Genomic DNA, 19947 nt, shown 5'->3' with positions numbered 1-19947 from the left:
ACCAGTTTAATCCAAAAGAGAAGTCAACTGCAATTTATATAATACAACTCAGACACAATTATCAGTATTAATTAAAAATAAAGGCATCAAACATAAGCTTCCAAATGACCTTTATTAGAGTGGCAATCATACACTAGGGATCTTAAGAGGAATGGCGTTAAAGAAACACCTGGAGGAATTTATAAAATTGTTTGCTGAGAACAGTAGAGAGATCAGAGAAAGGCAGGAACTACATGGGAGAAAGCATCATCTGCATAAAGCAAGTCTGGATGAAAACTGCTCACTAGTGCTTTGTCACCTTGACACAGCTAGTCATCTGGGAAACTGGAACCTCCACGAGAAAATACCTGTATCAGACTGGCCTACAGGCAAGCCTGGAGGGTATTTTCTTGATTATTGATTGATGGGGAGGGTCCAGCTGACTGTAGATAGTATCACTTCTAGGAAGGTAGTCCTAGGCTGTATACAAAAATCAAGGTGAATGAGCCATGGAGGGCAAGCCAGCAAGTAGAATTGTTCCAGGTTCCTACCTCAGCTTCTTAAATGATGGACTGTAATCTGTATGATGTGATAACCCTTTTGAGGGTTTTGAATAAGACATGCCCCATAAGTCTTAGACATTTGAATACTAAGTTGGTGGCTGTTTGGGGAGTATTAGGAGGTGTGGCCTTGCTAAAGGAAATGTGTCACTGTGAGTGGGTTTTGAGGTTTCAAAGCCATTTCTAGCCAGCTCGCTCTGCCTCCTGCATGAGAAGAGATGTAAGCTCTCAGCTGCTGCTCCAGAGACTTGCCACCTGCTACATCTACTCTACCATCATGGACTCTAATCCTCTGGGACCATAAGCCCCAAATAAACTCTTTTGTATGTTGCCTTGTTTATGTTATTTTACCACCAGCAGCAGATAAGTGACAAATGTACCTCTTCTCCCCAGGTTGCTTTTCTTTAATGTTTTATCATCACAACAGAGAAACTAACTATGACAAAAATAAACCAGAGAAAACAATAAGAACTTCAAACTGTATTAGACCAGGACTTCAATGAAGGCCTTACCTCATTCACCTGTGGCTTGTTGATGATGCTTTTGGCATTGGATGCATATCTCAGTGTACTCATGGTCTCACGGTAGCTGGTATGTGCAGGGGACACAGCTGAGGTAGAAGGATAGAGCTGAGAAATACACTGGGCCCTTCCATCCCAGCTCTTACTCACTTGTCTTGCTGCTAATGCCCTTACTGCATGAGATAGTCTTGGGAGACTGAGGTACATTTTCTAGGTACAATACTAGCTCCAAACAGAAGCAGATCCAACGTCCCACTTACTGGCAACCATGATGGTTTTAGAGTTGCCTCCCAGGCTCTCCTTCAGCAGCCAGGTCAGCACAGAGTCCCGATACGGGATGTAAGACTGCCTCCTTACAGGTCCCCCTCCACTGCTGGTCCCAGATGTAGTGCCAGGAATCCCACTGTCACCTCCACTGCTGGTTGCACTACTGAGGCTCTGACAGCTGCTGAACACTTGGGAGTTCTGGGCTTAATGGATTAAAAAAAAACAGAAGTAGAATACAGAAGGCATTATGAAGCAAATACACTGAAACAAAGCAATTGCAGAACACTGAGTAGTATACTCCTTTTCTGCACATGCTAGGAGACTTTAAGTCCGAGTTTACATCAGACTTTGAACTCGGGATATGGATTGTTTTAACATGATTCTAGAATGATGGTCACTCATATTCTAAAACCACCAGATTTTCATGCTCAAACCAGAAAGTAACCATATCAAAAAACAATCTTGAAAGCATCTACCCTAATTTGACAAAATGAAAGTTATATGAGTTATTCCAAAGTCTCCCTCCCTACTCCAACCACCCTGAGTCTATCAGCAAAATACCTAAAGTGGAGATGACAATTCCCAGAGTTACGAGGGATTTGTTGATATTGGCACCTTCAGTAATCCGATTCTTGCAGTAACTGGGATCTGCTCTCTCACTAGAACAGAACAATAAAAGTAAAAACTAAAGCAAACAGGACACTATTCTGCATGTTTTTTGGACCCAGCATGTTGCTACATATCCATAGAAACAGTTCCCTTATGTTACTCATTCCTGTGTCATTATCCTTAACACTTTCCTTCTTTCTGGATACAAATAACAGATACAGCATCCCATCTAGTGGCAACCATGATAGTTTTGGAGTTGCCTCCAAAGGAGGCTCTCCTTCAGCATCCAGGTCAGCACAGAGCCCCCCAATGGGATGTAAGACTGTAAGACTGCCTCCACCCAGGCTCCTCTGTAAATCTTGTTAGTGACTTTTTGGTGAGGGGACTGCCACAGCACTGTAGGCCAACAATGCCTATCTACAGTATTGATGGTAGTAGTCTCTCACAGGTAAAGACTTGCTTTAAATTCACATTTTGATTATTTAATGATGGTGTCTATGCCATTAACTGTCAAGTGTCTCAAAACTCTATCCCCCTTTTTGTTTTTGTTTTTTGTAAACAGGAATTTCATTATGTAACCCAAACTGGCTAGGAACTCACAAAGTCTCTGTCTCCTGGGTGCTGGGATTAAAGACATGTAACTATCATGCCCACCTCAATCTCTTTTCAGAGTAATGGAAAATAGTGACAATTTACAATTTTGATTAGCTGACATTCCTTCAGAAAGGACTTAGCTTACCCAACCCCTCACTACATTGCTGTGCTGGAACTAAACCCAGGGCTCAGTGCACTACACCTTCAGGCTTAGTTCTTTTTTTCTTTTTCTTTCTTTCTTTCTTTCTTTTTTTTTTTTTGTTTTTTGTTTTTTGTTTTTGTTTTTTGAGACAGGGCTTCTCTGTGTAGCTCTGGCTGTCCTGGAATTCACTGTGTAGACCAAGCTGGTCTCGAACTCCCAGAGCTCTGCCTGCCTCTGCTTCCCGAGTGCTGAGATTGAAGATGTGCTTGGGAAGTTTTAAAAGGTCCCAACAGGCATGTGAGACTCAGAACCAGGGATATGGAGGAATTTCCCAGTTCTTGACCTTCAAGCTAGCATTCAAGAATTCCTTCTTTTATAATCTCAGGATGATTAAAACATTTAAACAAGGCAAAACCCAGAATCACACCTATTCCATGTAAAGTGGGCAGGAAGCAGGTCATTTTCAAGGGAACAATAATTCTCCCTGGCTTTGAAACCCCAATTACCTGCCTGCTAGGTCCACAAGGTTGATCTTGCTGACAGTCTCTGAGGGGAGGTTATTCTGGGGGACTGCCTAAAAGACAAAGGCCATTTAAAGTTGTCATTCAGAATGATTAGCATACCCCCTCACACACACAGTCTTCACCAAGGTGACATGTCCTAAGCACTCACCATCTGATCAGCATCACTTCATTAAAACTTACAGTGATCAGGGAAAAGCTCCAGAGCCCCTGTAGTTTTTAGGGGCACTAGGAATGTTAGTACAACTTATCAAGCAAGCCAATCAGTGGTCTCTGACTTTCACCAGCAAAGAGTCACAGAAGGTGTGACAGCCCTTGATCAAGTCTGTTATTCTGCAGTCACAGCATATTGGCTTTATAGTAATGGAAAATAGTGAAAATTTACAATTTTGATTAGCTGATATTTCTTCAGACAGGACTTAGCTTACCCAACCCCTCACTACATTGCTGTGCTGGAACTAATTACATGTTCCATTCAGTAATCCACCACCAACAAAACTATTTCTCATTATTTCTCTTCCTCTAACTCAATGTGGGTTTGTTTTATAAATTTTTTTGTTGTTTTTTTCCAGACAAGGTTTCTATGTGTAGTCCTAGCTGGCCTGGAACTTACTCTGTAGACCAGGATGACCTTAAACTTAGAGATCCACCCACCTCTGCCTCCTGAATGCTGGGATTAAAGGCATGTGCCACCAAGCTTGGCTTACTTTATAAATTTTTAAAGGTTTGGCCAGGTGGTGGTGGCTCACACCTTTAGTACCAGCACTTGGGAGGCAGAGGCAAGATCTATGTGACTTCAAGGCCAGCCTGGTCTAAAGGTCAAGTGTTAGGACAGGCTCTAAAGCTACAAAGAGAAATCCTGTCACAAAAAAAAAACAAAAAAATTTAAGATTTATTTTTATTTTTTATTTTAGTTTTTAATTGTATGTATGTGTCTTGTGTCTCTGTGTGGATGTGTGCATGTGAGTGTAAGTACCACAGAATGTTGGAAGGTGCCAGATACTCTGGAAATGAAGATACAGGTAGGTGTGAGCTGCCTGACCGTTGGTGCATTCAGGAGGCAGAGGTGGGGGATCTCTGAGTTTGAGGCCAGCCTGGTCTACAAAGTTCCAAACCAGCTAGGACTACACAGAGAAACTTTGTCTGGGAAAAACAACAACAAAATATCTGGAACTCAGATATTTACAACAGCAGTAAAACATTCTTCACTGTAGAGCCATCTTTCCAGCCCTATCTCTAAAACTTTAATGTGGTGCCTTCATCATCAAAATAAAGTTTTAGAACATTTCCAATTACCCCCAATTTCTTTGAGCAATATTTGGAGTTAATCTTTGCTCCCATCTCCAGGTCAAATCACTATTCAATGCTTGATATAAATATGCTTTTTGGGATATTTCCTAAAACTGGAATTATACAATATCTGGGCTTCTTTTGATGGGTATAATTTTGAGACTCAAATACCCTAAAGAATGTATCATTAGTTCATGTTTACTGAGTATTCCATTGTATAGATAGCTATAGCATAAGTATCATGGTTATCTATTTACTTCTCAAAAGACATTGGGCATTTGCAAGTTTTGAGCAATTACAAATAAAGCTGCTGTAAATACTTGTACACAACAGAGTGAAATACTGTCTCTAACAACCAAGCAATCAGTCAAACAAAAGCACTCTGTGAATTGGTTTCTGAACTGGGTGTGCAGCACTTGCTTGGTATCCATTAAGGCACTGGGTAAATTTCTAATTTACATTAGCGATTCTGTCATCTACCATGGTAACCCATGGTAGATAACTCCTATTAATTGTCAGGTAAGATGCTTCTTCAGAAATTAGGTATCAAAAATGACCAGAAAACCAGTTTTTCAGTCGGTGCTGATGTAAATTAGGCACAGATATGGAGGCTGGAGGCTCATGATGAAGAGTGTGAATGTGACCCATAGCAGGAGTGTTTCATGTTATAAAATAAATCTATCAAAATTAATCCGGGTGCAAAACTGTCCTAATTAATAATAATCCCAAATCAAGAGTCCTGTAATTTTGTTAGTGGACTGAATGTTTAATGATATGAGATTAAAGTGTGGGAAAAATTGCTTACAGGTCTTTTATGGGTATGACTTCTGGTCTGTTGGCTAGACAGATACCGAGGAGGGAATGTTGCTTGGGTCATATGATTAGGTATTATTTAACTTTTTAAGAAACTACTGGTTTTGCAGGATGGTAGTGGCTCACACATTTGGTCGCAGCACTTAGGAGGCAGAGGGAGATGGATCTCTGAGTTTGAGGCCAGCCTGGTCTACAGAGCATGTTCCAGGACAGCCAGAGCTACATAGAGAAATCATCTCTTGCTGGGGGGGGGGGGGGGGTGGAGGTGGGGAGCACCAACAACAGAACAACCACAGAAACTACTGATTTTTTCCAAAGTTGTGTCATTCATACACATAGTACAGGATTAGAGAACTCCAGTCTTGCCAATATGTAGTGAAAACCTCTTCAAAGTTTTATCCATGATAGCCAGGTGGTGGTAGTGGTGGTGCACGCCTTTAATCCCAGCACTCAATAGGCAAAGACAGAGGCAGGTGGATCTCTTTTTTTGTTTTGTTTTGTTTTGTTTTTTTGTTTTTGTTTTTTTTTTTTTGAGACAGGGTTTTTCTGTAGCTTTGGAGGCTGTCCTGAAACTCACTTTGTAGACCAGGCTGGCCTCGAACTCACAGAGATCCACCTGCCTCTGCCTCCCGAGTGCTGGGATTAAAGGCGTGCGCCACCAACGCCCGGTGCAGGTGGATTTCTTAACCTGGTCTACAGAGAGAGTTCCAGGACAGTCAGGGCTACACAGAGAAATCCTGTCTCAAAAAACCAAAACCAAAAATAACAACAAAAAATTATCGCGGTCAAAGGCAGTGTTTTATTAGGTTTTAATTTGTATTCCTTTGATGCCCAACATTTCCTCAAATAGTTAATTGCTATCTCTATAGCAACAAGCTTGCAATTCTCCTGCCTCGGCCTCCCAAGTGCTGCCATGAAAGTCAAGCACCACCATACAATTTGTTTTCTTGAAACAGGGTTTCATGTACCCCATATTGGCGTTGAACTTCTGATCCTCTTTATTGTGCCTCCCAAGTTCTGAGATTACAAGTATGAACTACTATATTTCATTGTTTTTGTTTTTCTGTTTTAAATTTTTAGATACAGGGCCCCATTTAGCCCAGTTGGCCTTGAACTTGTTATAGCCCAGGTTGACCTTAAATTCCTAATCCTTCTGCTTGCACCTCCCAAATGCTTCCACGTTTTGATTCAGTAAGACTTCTAGTTTCTGCTGATGGACCTTCGCATCAACAGGGAAATGCATTGAAAGTTCAGGGTATTTCAGTGTTACTAGCCACACAGAGCCCACTTGTGCTTCCTCTAAACATACTGCAGGCTCTGTCAAATCAGGACTTCGGGGGAGGAGGGGTGGCTTTGATCCAATTTATCTTTTGTTTGTTTTGAGACAGGGATTCTCTGTGCTGCCCTGGTGAACCTGGAACTCAGTCTGCAGACCAGAGTTGCCTCAAACTCAGAGATTCAACAGCCACTGCCTCCCAAGTGCTGTGATTAAAGATGTGCACTGCCGGCCTAATTAGTCTTTTTTTTAAAGATGTATTTTATTTTTAATTTATGTTTATGGGTGTGTGTGTGTGTGTGTGTGTGTGTGTGTGTGTGTGTGTGTGTGTGTGTGCTCGCGCGCGCACGTGCTAAGGTAACAAGAGTGCTAATACCCAAGGAGGAAGCTGTATTCCCTGAAGTTACATGTGGTTGTGAGCTGCCTGATGTGGGTGATGGGAGGCGAACTCTGTTCTCTGGGACAGCAGTACACACTCTTAACCACTGAGTCATCCTTCCAGCCCCCATAGATCCAACATGTGCACAGCTTCTAATACCCAGGATTTCCAAAGATGTTAAATCCACTGTACCAAGAATTCCCTGTTAAATCCTAGACTGGCAGTTTATGACTTAACCTGAAAAGGATCCACATCTAAAGTGAATGGAGTCATTGATCTGCTTGTTCCTGGCTCCCCCAAGGTACTTACTTTAACTGGCTGCACAAAAGCAAGTGAACAACTTTGAAGGCAGCAAAAGCCATTGCTAATCTTCAAGCCTTGCCTTCTACAAATGAAATTCCTCACTACGGCAGCTGGAGATGTGAGTGGGCATGGGAGAAACCAAGACAAGAATACCATATATCTGTGCTGTTTTTCTTAAATACTGCATATCACAGGGCACACACTTTTTAATACTCCTCTAGTCTCTCAGAACTCGGGCTTTATATTTGCTTTTGGAAACTAGACTTGTCAATCTTCTCACTCCATCATATTGAAAGTGAGCTTTACATTCTTTTCATTTTAATGCTCATTTTCATTTCAACCTTGATTTTCATTTCATACAGACCCATACTGATTTAATTGAGTGACATATTCTGAACTGTTATGAGCAAAGATAGGCAGAAGATATTGGAGAAGTTAGTTGTATCAGACAACATGTAAATATAAAGGCAGGAGGAAAAGGAAAAAGAAAGCAGAAGAAGAAAGTAAACACAAGGCATAAGAAGGAAGGAACAACCAACCTGTGTGTAGTGGACAGTGAAGATGGCATGGGATCTGCTGCTGGCCTCGTGAACATGGGTGGCCGCTGTGATCCTGTGCATACAAGGCAAGGCAGTTAGTACAAGGACTATTAGAACATGGTGGAGCCTAAGAGACCTTTCTGAACATAAGAAATGTTAGGACTGAGGTTAGTGAGATGCTTTAGTGAGTGAAAGCACCTGCTGCCAAGCCTGACAACCTGAGTTCAATCCCTAGGACCCACATGGCAGCTCACAATCATCTGTAACTCCAGCTCTAGGTATCTGACACCCTCTTCTGGCCTCTATGGGCATGGCACACATGTAGTGCACATACATTCTAGCAAGACAATCATTCATATAAAAGTAAGTACGACTATATTTCTATTTTCTCCCAGGGAAACTAGATGTTTATTAGTACTCTGAGTAGCAGAAAACATGAAATGTTATCACAATGCATAGTAGCTTCTGGGGCACTTAAGTTACTCTTCCTAGTTTCATATGCCTATAATCTCACAATGTGGAAAACTAGAAGAAAAACAATTTTATGAATCATTTTACGCTATATTCATCTTTGCCTGTCTAGAACAAATTCCTTTGTAGTGAGACAAGAAGTAATTCTTAGTCATGTTCTGTTCCAAGGCCTTCTGGATGGGCACTGCAGGGGAGTGTGGAGAGACCACTACAAAGATGGCCATACTCTCCAAAGCACAGGAGAACACAGGCTGCACCCCTCCCCAACAAGCCTGTTTTACCTGTTTGCTGCCCCCTCCTCCAGGAGCTGGATGACTTGCTGATAGTTGGTGACAACATGCTGAGATAGACCTGTCAGATTTGTGAGAGGAAAAGAGACCAAATGAACTCTCTGGTAAGCTAACCTTTTCTTGTAGATTTTATCTTTTTTTGGCTCTAATTTTTTATTACATTTATTAATTTATTATTTATATCACTCTGTCTCCTCCTTCTTCTTTTTCTTTTTTTTCCTCCTCCTCCTCTTCCACTTCCTCTTCCTCTTCTTCTTTTTCTTCCTCTTCTTCTTCTTCTTCTTTTTCTTCTTCTTCCTCATCTTTTTGAGGTAGGGTTTCAGAAAACAGCTCTAGCTGTATAATAACGCTAGCTATCTTGGAACTTGCTTTATAGGTCCACCTGTCTCTGCCCCCTAAGTACACCACCAGGCTTCTATTTATCATTCTTATATCACTTCATAAGCTAGAATGAGGAACCTGACTATCAGATAACAAATTAATAAATATGTATTGAAACCATCAGGTGGTATGATGGGTTCTAGAAATGCCAACATATTTCCACAAAGATTACAGTTTAGAATTCATGTAATGGCTCCCTAACCACAAAAAATTCCTCACGGCTTTTTTATGAAAGTTATAAGAAATCTCCTCTTCCTCACATTTTATCATTGGTCCTCAGAAAATCCCTGACAGGAAGGTGATGTTTTACCCACAATGTGGGAGACTCAGGCTGGCATACAAAATACGTCTCTCTCCTTTTACAGTTTATAACATGAAATTACACTGTACAACACATTACAGACAATGCCACAGAAGTAGGGGACACACAAAAATGCTGAGCAAATTAGAGCAGGGTGGACTCTGTGGACAAAACAAGGCTAGGACAAGCCGTTACAGAATGGAAAGGCTTGAGACAGGTGGAAAGGAGCCTATGAGAATCTGTGCTAGAGAGCCTCTGCAGACTATCAGAGGCTCAGGAACAAGACAATGCCATAGGCCTATTGCTAAATAAATGTATACAAAAACTGACAAACCTGTATAGTGACTAGAATGTAGCAGGGTGGCTGCAATCAATTTTCTTAGCAACTTTCAAGGAATAAAGAGACAAGGGTTGTAGCTTACAACACACCCAAATTGCACCCCCCTTCAATTTTTGTTTGTTTTATTTTTTGAAACAGGGTCTCTCTCTAGCCCAGCCTGCTCTTGAACTCAAGACAATTGTCTTGCTTCAGTCTCCTGAGTGCAGAGATTATAGATATAATGCCTGCTTAGACATTCACTTCTTATAGAAAGAAATCCAAATGACTACAAGATAGGAACAAATTGAGTTAGAAGTAAATAAGCCTTTGCAAAGACTGCAGCTAAGCTTCAGTCTCACTCCTTCAACTGGAACTTAGCTTACTTCTAAATCCCTTGTGTTCATAAGAACTTAGTACAAAAAAAGAGAGATACCAGTTAAAAGCTCACCCTGAGAAAGGTTCAGGACTGCAGGACTGCACTTGGGTCCCAAACATCTGCTGGCTAATAAACATTTGCTATTGTGTCTAAGTGGTCTTCTCTGGTGGCTACCTCTCAACAAAAGGGCACAATTTTCCTCCTTAAAAGAGCACAGCTGGCTGAGGGTGGGGGTAGGGGTAGGAGGAGTATGATGGTGCATACCTGTAGTCCCAGCACTTGGGGAGGCAGAGGCAGGTAGGTGGATCTCTGAGTTCAAGGCCAGCCTGGTCTACAGAGTGAGTTTTAGGTCAGCCAGGCCTACACAGAGAAACCCTGTCTCAAAAAAAAATAGCACAACTGTCCACCCCTAAACAGCTGGACCCAGGCTAAGGATGTAAAAGAGAGATGGTACCTAGCTCCAAATGTCAGTGTTTGATAGGGAAGTACATGAGACCCTGTCATCAGGTTCAGCATCTTCCTAGATGCCCTTTATAAGCACTACTGATGTGGAAGACAGAGTGTCAGGAAGATCAGCTGGTCTGGGAACCAGTCACTGCCCTGTTTGGCTTCTGCCTGCAGACTCAACCTACTGCCTCCTTCCCCTAATTCACCATGATTAGTCACACAGGCCTCTTTGGAAACACCAAGGACTTTGGGGGCTCAAGTTTGCTGTTCTCCCTACACAGGACGTATCTATCCTTATGCTACTCATCTTCCTAGGACAGCATCCTATGAGCTCTTCAGGCTTATCATCAATTGTTACCTGTCAGAAAAGCTTCTCTTGACCACACACAGAGGTTCAGTTGCCTACATCTTCCATCTTCTGAGGTTCTTTTCTTTTCTTTTTTTCCCTCTTTTTTTTTTCCAAGTCAGGGTTCCTCTGTGTAGCCCTGGCTGTTGGCTGTCCTGTAACTCGCTGTGTAGACCAGGCTGGCCTCAAACTCACAGAGATCACCCTGCTTCTGCCTCCCAAGTGCTGGGATTGAAGGCGTATTCACCATGACTGCCTGGCTCCAGGGGTCTTTTCAGTCACTGTATGTAGCTACTTCTTTATAATCTTTTATCACAATGTATAATTGTTTGTCTTATGACATGTCCACCAGATTTTAAGCTTGCCTGTGAAGGCAGGGCCATGTCAGGTCAGCTTCTCAGCATACATCCAATGTCCAGTACAGTAGCCAACACAGAGAAAACAATCATTACACAGGCTGAGTGAATTATTGATCATTAGGGTAACTTCCCACACCTCAGTTGGCCCTCCAATTCCCAGGATCACAGAAGCTCACCTTGGACATAGGGTCCCATTTCTGGGTGCTCCCTGATCTTCAAGCTATAGGACTTATTTTGACTGGATCGCTTCAAAAGATCTCTTACCTGTTCATTATAGATTTCCAGGAAGCTAGAGACACAGAGAAAAAGCAAGACAGTTAGACTATGAAGAAAGAAGGGAAAACACTTAGTTGAGAATCAAAAGGTCCTGGATTCCTGATCTGGCTCTGATAACCTTAAGACTTCGGTCAAGCCAGGGTTCCCCTGTAAATATCTTTCTACAAGTTCACAACAAGGTTTGACCATTGGTTACCACAATTTCCCCATTTCTAACATCCATGCCAATTTGGGATTAGCTTTCAGTAGGCTATTTTAATACAGTCAAATGGCTTTCAAATGTGATTCTTCTATTGTTCTGGGTTTTGTTTGCTTTATATTTGTATGGTGGGGATGCATATGTGAGTGCTGGTGCCCTCAGAGGCCAGAATGAGTCAGATCCTCTGGACTAGATTTACAGGCAGTTGTAAACCATCAGACATGAATGTTGGAAATCAAACTTGGGTCCTCTGCAAAAGCCGTATGCATTCGTGGTGACTTGAATGTCACCATAGTCTCAGGTATTTAAATAGTTGGTCACTGGTGGCACTAATTGGGGGAGGTAAAGGTGGTTGTGGTGGTTTGAATGAGAATGGCCCCCATACACCATGGACTCATATACTTGAATGCTTTGTCCTTGGTTGGCAGAGTACTTTTGAAGGATTACGAGGTGAAGCTTTGTTGGAGGAAAGGTGTCAGTGGGGGGAGACAGTGATGTTTCAAAAGCCCGCACTAGCTATCCCCAGTTAGTTCTCTCTCTCTACCTGATGCTCATGGATCAAGATGTAAACTCTCAAGGTATTGCTCTTACCATGTTCCCTGCCATGGCTTCTGGAACCATGAATGCCACGTTAAATGCTTCCTTTTGTAAGTTACTTTAGTTATGGTGTCTTATCAGAGCAATTAAAACTAAGACAGTGAGTGGTACAGCCTTGCTGGAAGAAGTATGGCACCAGGGCAGACTTTGAGATTAAAATCATCCTGATATTTCCCGTTAGTTCTTTAGTTCTCTTTGCTTCATACTTATGGTTCAAGATATGAGCTCTCAGCTTCCTGGTCCTGCTTTTCACTGTGTTGCAGTACCTTCCACTATGGATTGTAACCTGTGGAACTATAAGTCCAAATAAACTTTTTCTTATTTCTTAAATAAGTTCCCTTGGTCTTGGTGCTTTATCACAACAGAAAAGTAACTAAGAGAGCATTTTTTTTTTACTTAACCGACATTATTTTCATTTTATATACCACCAAACATTTCCCCCTCTCTCCTCTCTTCCTTTTCCCTTCCCCCCACCTCCAATCTACCCACTTCCCCATTCACTCCTCCTCCCTCTCCATTCAGAAAGGGGCAGGCCTCCCATGAGCTTGAACAAAGCATCGAGTTGATGTAGGACAAGCCTCCTCCCCTGTGTCAAGGCTACGCAAGGTAATCCAGCATGGGGAACAGGTTCTCAAAAGACAGCTAAGCATAAGGGACAGGTCCTAATCTCACTGCTAGGAGCCTTACAAGCAGATCAAGCTACACAACTGTCACACACATGCAGAGGACTTAAGTCAGTCCCATGCAGGCTCCCTAACGTTGGTCAGAGTCCATTAAGTTCCCACCAGCTCAGGTAAGCTGTAAGTACTCTTAACCACTGAGCTATTTCTCCATTCCTTGTTTATTTTTTTAAGATGGGACTCGTGTAGCCTAGGCTTGCCTCAAACTCACTAGGTAGCCAAGGCCTTGAACTCCTGATGCTCCTACCTTCATCTTCATTATCCTACTAGGATTTTTTTCTACTGTCCGATAAGGCATCTCAAGGGCCACTCCCGAGCAACAGGGGAAATTATTGTGAAGGTCCTGCCCCTGCTGTAATCTGGACAACTCTGATCTTTTTATTCACCAAGAATGTGATGTTATTTCATTATTTTTTAAATAGTTACAATTCTTAGCTGAAACCAGCGATGATTATATATAACAGGAAGGGAAGGGGAGGAGGTGAGAAAGGAAGGACAATACAAGGTTTAAAGAAAAACTAGAAAAGCTGGGCTGTTGTGGCATGCCTTTCATCCTAGCACTCTGGAGACAGAAGCAGGCTGATTTCTGTGAGTTTGAGGCTACCCTGATCTACAAAGCAAGTTCCAGGGCAGCCAAGGCTAAATATAGACATCATGTCTTGAAAAAAAGAAAAATGAGTAATCATATATCAATGTTTTTCACTGAAGCTTGGTGAATTAAAATTTATTTTGTTAGGTCATGGAAGCTCATGCCTACAACCATAACACTTGGGAAGGTCAATTATCAGGATTGAGAGTCTGAGGCTAGCCTGGGTAACATAGCATGATGCTGTCAAACAAAACAAAACAAATCTTGGATCTAGCACTAGTCTGAGAAGTAGGTTTGAAATTGACAGTCATAAAGAACAAGTCAATGAGGGTTAGGAAGGGAAATCCCAAAAGCAAGAATGAAACTACAAGAATAAAGGAAGGGAAACTGTGGCCCTGGAGAAGAACCTGCTAGACTAGTCCAAGGGAAGAGAATTAAAGTTTCCACAAACCAAAGTCTTAACTATGTTTCCCCTTTCCCTGTACTGTATGATATATCCTCTGTGTATTTTCTCCATCCCTCTGAAAATATGAAATCTGGAATGGAAATAGGACATTAGGAATCTGGGGCTTGAGTTCTTACCTTACTTTTATGCTACGGGAAGAAGGCAGTGAGGCATAGTCATCCTCCCTGATGAAGAGACCCTGCACAAAATCAGAGGGTCAGATTTCACCGAAGAGAGCTGACATAGGAAACTTATTTTGGGACTACATGATCAAAAGAGAGTCTATACCTCACATATCCGTGGGGTCAGCCCAACAGAGGCCTGGATGACAGAAAAAGGAAAACATTACTGCTTACTCTGAGCAATGCCCACCAGCCCTCCTCTTACCCATAAACACCTAGAATCCTGGAACTCCCCTAAGCACAGAGGACGGGTGTGTGAGCTCTTTGTGCTAGCTAACCTCTATAGAAGGATGTAGAAGACTACAGGCTGGCACTATCAAGAGACACTGACAAAAAGAATGTACAGATAAGAAAAGCTGACAAATCTACACATGTGCTTTCCTAGCGTGACCTTTATCATTCTTGGATAAAGTCACACTACTAATGTGTCCCTTCTAGATCCCTAGACACAGGAGGACATATCAACACCCTCAGCAAAACTGCAAAATCCAAAGAAGCAAATACTTCTCTATCTCATATACAGAAGTTTAAGGTTTTATCCCCATTTGCTTAATGGGCAAGTTTTTATTTTAATTTCAAATATCTGAAACCACACTAACCATAGACTAAGGAAACAATGAGCTATACCCAGAGAAGTGGGCTATCCTTTCAGATTGTTCCTATGTAATGTTACTTGTCAACCACTGCCAAGTCACCTCACTAGCATATTGAATCTAAAAGAAAGGGGATTCTTTTTTAAAAACATGTATTCATTATGTATATGGTGTCCTGCCTGCAGGTATGCCTGCACAACAGAAGAGGGCACAAGATCTCATTACAGATGGCTGTGAGTCACCTTGTGGTTGTTGGGAATTGAACTGAGGACCTTTGGAAGAGCAGCCAGTGTGCTTAACCACTGATCCATCTGTCCAGCCCCAAGAAAGTGTATTCTTAAGGAATTTTATTTTATTTTTCATTGCTGTTGTTTTGAGATGGAGTCTCAGTGTGTATCTCTGGCTGGCTGGAACTCATAAAGAACTGCCTGTCTCTACCTCCCAAGGGCTGTGTTAAAGGCATTATTCCCCTCAATTTTTCTGTGATTAAAAACAATTTACATTACATTCTACATATTTTTAAAAGCCCCCAGCCCAGCTACATCTCTTGCTTTCTTCTAACACACATAACTTTTGAAGCTGAACACAGCATTCTTATCTCTGTATAGCACTAAGATTGAGTCCAGGTTTATCCTTAATAAAAGTGTGAAGCTTTAGGTGATGAACCTGAAAATAATATGTATATCCAGTAGGACCAATAAGGGCTCTTGGTCAAAGGGAATCATGAAATTCTAGTTTTTCAAAATTTCAGAGCAATTAATTATACAAGCATTATCATTCAATTAAAGTAGTGAAATGCCATTGTTAGGTATAGAAAAGGGCCATTAATCTCGTTAATGTTGATTATGGAGATCAGGTTCCATATCACAATGGTAAGGACAACATAAGATTCAGGTTTGCTATGGCATTAGGAAGACAGTTCACTTCAGTGCTAATACTCACTGGAGTCCCCAGCATAGTGTATGTCTTCCCAGAGCCTGTCTGCCCATAGGCAAAGAGGCATATGTTGTAGCCTTTGGCAGCTCCAGACAGTACTTCAGTCCCCAAGTCCTGGAACACCTGCAATAACAAAACTAGAAAGCTTGACAGTGATCCATCTTCCCATAGCACATCTAAAAACATTTTAAATCTAAAAAAAATATATATTGGGGTCAGAGTGATGGCTCAGCCTTTACGAGAACTGGCTATTCTTCCAGAGGACCTGGCACCCACATGGCAGCTCACACCTGATTTAATAAGAATCAGTTCAGCTTCAGAAAAAAAAGATTTTAAGGGAAAATTCAGTAAGTCAATTGCTCAAATAATTTTAGGTACCTACTGTACCCTAGCCTAGATTGTTTTTTAAAGTACATTTCTTAGTCCTTTTAAAAAGGATTTATTTTTCATTATCTGTGTGTTTGTGCATGTAGTGTGGAGTATGTGCACACATGTGAGTGCCTTGTGATGCCAGTAGAGGACGTCAGATACCATGGAACATAAGCTACAGGCAGTTGTGAGCTACTTGGCATGGGTACTAGGAACCAAACTCAGGCCATCTGAAAGAGCACAAGTAGTCTTAAATGGCTGAGCAGTATCTCAGCCCCAGTGTTCTGTAGTCTAACACAAAACAATCTAAAGCAGGACAAAGATAAGAAGGCAAAACACACTCATCCTGGAACACAGAAAAATGCTCATTATGGCTAACAGTGTGGTTATAGAGAAGGTAAGCTCAAGGTCTGAAGACTGCACAGGACCAGTTTAGCTCAGAGGTTAGAGAAAGTTGTTTCTGATGGTCACCCCCTCTGACTGCCCCTGATAGATGGCAAGTTCTGCTGGACAATCACTTAATTTGTGGTCAGGTTTTTTGACTAATTTAGAAACCCCCAGTAATCCTCTTGCAGAAACTGGACTTTAAGTTTCTAGATTTTCTGAAATTTCAGCTGAACTCTGCTAGGCAGCATCTGAACACTTTGGACCACTGATATTGATCATGGTGGGAGGCAGAACCCTCTTCACTTGCTGGCAGCTGGAACAATAATACATGAAACGAGGCTGCCAGCCAGGTAGACAATCCCATTTGACTTTCTAAAGAAAGATGCAAAAGCAGAGCAGCAGCTGACAAATCCTCCAGGAGCACCAAGCACAGGCAGAAGAGTCAACTATGGTGCTCATGCCAGCCTATTCTGCGTGACACCACCTGTGATTCCTGCTGCCTTTCCAACTTCCCTTTCAAGTATGTGAATCATCTGGTATGGTTCCAAATTGTAGTGTGCATCTTGTCTTGTACTTCAAAGTTGGGTGATCCTAGGCAATTTACTTGCATTTTGTAAGCTCTGGTTTCTCTAGCTGCAAGATGGTTATCACATAGACTGCTCAGAGACTGATGTTACACAGGAAAGAGGGGGCAACCAGGTAAACACAGGATCTAAGGCTACATTGTTCTGTATTCTAGAAGGCACACTTCTGCTCTTGGCAGTGAGCAGTTTGTTTCTGTTTGCTTTTTAATACTTCCATCATCCAGGCAAAGACCAAAAAAACCCAGGGTGTATTGAAAGACTTGAGCTCTGCTCAAAAGAAAACCTTCCCATGATCTCTCTCTCTCTCTCTCTCTCTCTCTCTCTCTCTCTCTCTCTCTCTCTCTCTCTCTCTCTCTTATTTAAATTAGAAACAAGCTTGCTTCCCATTTCAATCTCATCTCCCTCCCCTCTTGCCACCCTCCCCCCCCCCCGCCCTCCCCAGCTCCTCCTCAATCCCCACTCCATTCCCCAGGGAAGGTGAGGCCCTCCATGGGGGATCTCCAGAGTCTGCCATTTCATTCAGGGCAGGGCCTAGGCCCTCCCCCAAGAGTACAGGCTGAGAGAGCATCCCTCATTGTGGGATGGACACCCAAAGTCCATTCGTATGCCAGGGATAAATACTGATCTAGTACCTAAGGCCCCACAGATTGCCGAGGCCTCCTCACTGACACCCACATTCAGGGGGTCTGGATCAGTCCCATGCTGGCCTGTCAGTCATTAGTTTGGGGTCCATGAGATCCCCCTTGTTCAGGTCAGCTGTTTCTATGGGTTTCATCAGCCCAGTATTGACCCCTTTGCTCATCACTCCTCTCTCTCTGTCACTGGGTTCCAGGAGTTCAGTTCAGTGTTTAGCTGTGGGTGTCTGCCTCTGCTTCTATCAATCACTGGATGAAGGTTCTAGGATGGCATATAAGGTAGTCATCAATCTGATTATCAGGGAGGGACATTTAAGGTAGTTTCTCCAATATTGCTGAGTTTGTCAGTTGGTGTCATCCTTGTAGATCGCTGCAAATCTCATTAGTGCCAGATCTCTCCTCAAACCTATAGTGCCTTCCTCTATTATGGTATCTTTCATCTTGCTCTCCTCTATTCTTCTCCCAACTCAACCTTCCTGCTCCCCCATGTCGTCCTCTCCCCTCCTCTTCTCCCCCTCTCTTTTTCCCGGCTTCCCCCCACCATGTTCCCAATCTGCTCAGGAGATCTTGCCTCATTCCCCTTCTCTGGGATACCATGCCTATCTCTCTTAGGTTCCTCCCTGATTTCCAGACTCTCCGGCAGTGGCATTGTAGGCTGGTAATCCCCTGCTCCATGTCTAAAATCTATATATGAGTGGGTACATACCATATTTGTCTTTTTGTGACTGGGTTACCTCACTCAAGATGGTTTCTTCTAGTGCCATCCATTTGCCTGCAAATTTCAAGATTCCATTTTTCCTCCCCACTGAGTAGTACTCCATTGTGTAAATGTACCACATTTTCTCTATCCACTCTTCAGTTGAGGGGCATCTAAGTTGCTTCCATGTTCTAGCTATTACAAATAATGTTGCTATGAACATAGTGGAACAGACGTTCTTGTATGAATGTGCATCTTTTGGGTATATGCCTAAGAGTGGAATTGCTGGGTCTTATGGTAGACTGATTCCCATTTTCTTTTTTCTTTTTTTTTTTCTTTTTTTGGTTTCTCTGCGGCTTTGGAGGCTGTCCTGGAACTCACTCTGTGGACCAGGCTGGTCTTGAACTCACAGAGATCCGCCTGCCTCTGCCTCCCGAGTGCTGGGATTAAAGACATGCACCACCAACACCCGGCTGACTGATTCCCATTTTCCTGAGGAATCTCCATACTGATTTTGAAAGTGGCTGTATGAGTTGGCACTTCCTCCAGCAGTGGAGGAGTGTTCCACTTTCTCCAAATCCTCTCCAGAAGAATTGAGAATTCCATCAGAATGGAATCAGGGCGTTCAATGACAACCCCCCTGATTCCTAAGGCTGTGTCACTGTAGAAACAAGCCCAGGATTTGGACATAGATGACTCCAAATGACAGCCTCAGCTCTGCAACTTGTCTGTCTGTCTACTTATTCATCCTTCCTTCCTGTAGGCGTGTGTGCATTCACATCACAGTGTACCTGTGGAGGTCAGAGCTGGTTGCAGGAGTTCATTCTCCCATTGTACCATGGGGTCCTGGGGACTGAACTCAGGTCATCAAGAGTGGTAGCAAGTACCTTTACCCACTGCACCATCTCACTCCCCTTCAGCTCTATAATTTAAAGAGATAGTCTTAAATAAAAGAAAGGTTGTGTCTACCAGCCCTCCTATAATGTAAAGGATTAGAGATATATAGCTCAGCGGTACAGCTTCTGATTGCCATGCTTGGATCCCTTTGTTTGATCCTCAGTACAAAGCGAGAAAGTAATGGTTAACTGTCACAACCACTTTTTGATAACCAACTACATTTGGATATGACAGCATATGTAAAGGTATTTTTTTTGAGACAGGATCTTTCTAAGTAGTCCTGGAACTCTCTATGTAGACCAGGCTGGCCTCCAACTCACCTAGATCTGCCTACCTCTGCCTCTGCCTCTACCTTCTGAGTGCTGGAGTTAAAGGTATATACAACCATACCTGGCTGAAAGTATTTTAAATTAGACTATGAAGAAAGAATAGTTGTTTTATAACTTAGAAAAATTCCTTTAACCTGTAAATACAACACATTTCTACTTCCCTATGAATAGAAAATTTATAAAACACCGTTTCTCAGATTTTAACATGCACCTCAACAACCAAGACAATATTTTTAGAAATTTACTTATATTTTTACTGGTGTTTTGTCTGCATGTATGTCTGTGTGAGGGTGCCAGAAATCCTGGAACTGGAGTTATACACAGGTGTGAGCTGCCACATGGGTGCTGAGAATTGAACCCAGGTCCTCTGGAAGAGCAGACGGTGCTCTTGTCCACTGACTGAGCCATCTCTCCAACCCCTCCCAGACAATATCAAAAGAATGTGATAACAGAGGGAGAGGGAGAAAAG

The 19947-nt window shown here is 42.4% G+C and overlaps 1 protein-coding gene across 8 annotated transcripts in view; it reads right to left on the bottom strand.

Annotated features, from left to right (window-relative positions):
• Stard9 (StAR related lipid transfer domain containing 9) overlaps positions 1-19947 on the bottom strand; it is a 77521-nt gene that overhangs the window by 38910 nt on the left and 18664 nt on the right. For 7 of the 8 annotated variants that reach the window (XM_040746120.1, XM_040746114.1, XM_040746116.1 and 4 more), the window contains 10 exons: positions 15587-15703; positions 14158-14190; positions 14007-14068; positions 11260-11372; positions 8546-8615; positions 7794-7866; positions 3179-3246; positions 1889-1986; positions 1321-1530; positions 1052-1149 (listed from right to left, as the gene is read on the bottom strand). In XM_040746120.1, coding sequence (XP_040602054.1) covers positions 1052-1149; positions 1321-1530; positions 1889-1986; positions 3179-3246; positions 7794-7866; positions 8546-8615; positions 11260-11372; positions 14007-14068; positions 14158-14190; positions 15587-15703 — 942 coding nt within the window. Of the gene's footprint in view, positions 1-1051; positions 1150-1320; positions 1531-1888; positions 1987-3178; positions 3247-7793; positions 7867-8545; positions 8616-11259; positions 11373-14006; positions 14069-14157; positions 14191-15586; positions 15704-19947 lie in introns of those variants that run through there. The other variant, XM_040746121.1, reaches the window with a different exon arrangement.

Source organism: Mesocricetus auratus, unplaced genomic scaffold, assembly GCF_017639785.1.
Source record: "Mesocricetus auratus isolate SY011 unplaced genomic scaffold, BCM_Maur_2.0 Super-Scaffold_100004, whole genome shotgun sequence".
In the NCBI taxonomy this organism is placed as follows: Eukaryota; Metazoa; Chordata; class Mammalia; order Rodentia; family Cricetidae; genus Mesocricetus; species Mesocricetus auratus.
This window is presented reverse-complemented; position numbering and strand designations above follow the sequence as displayed.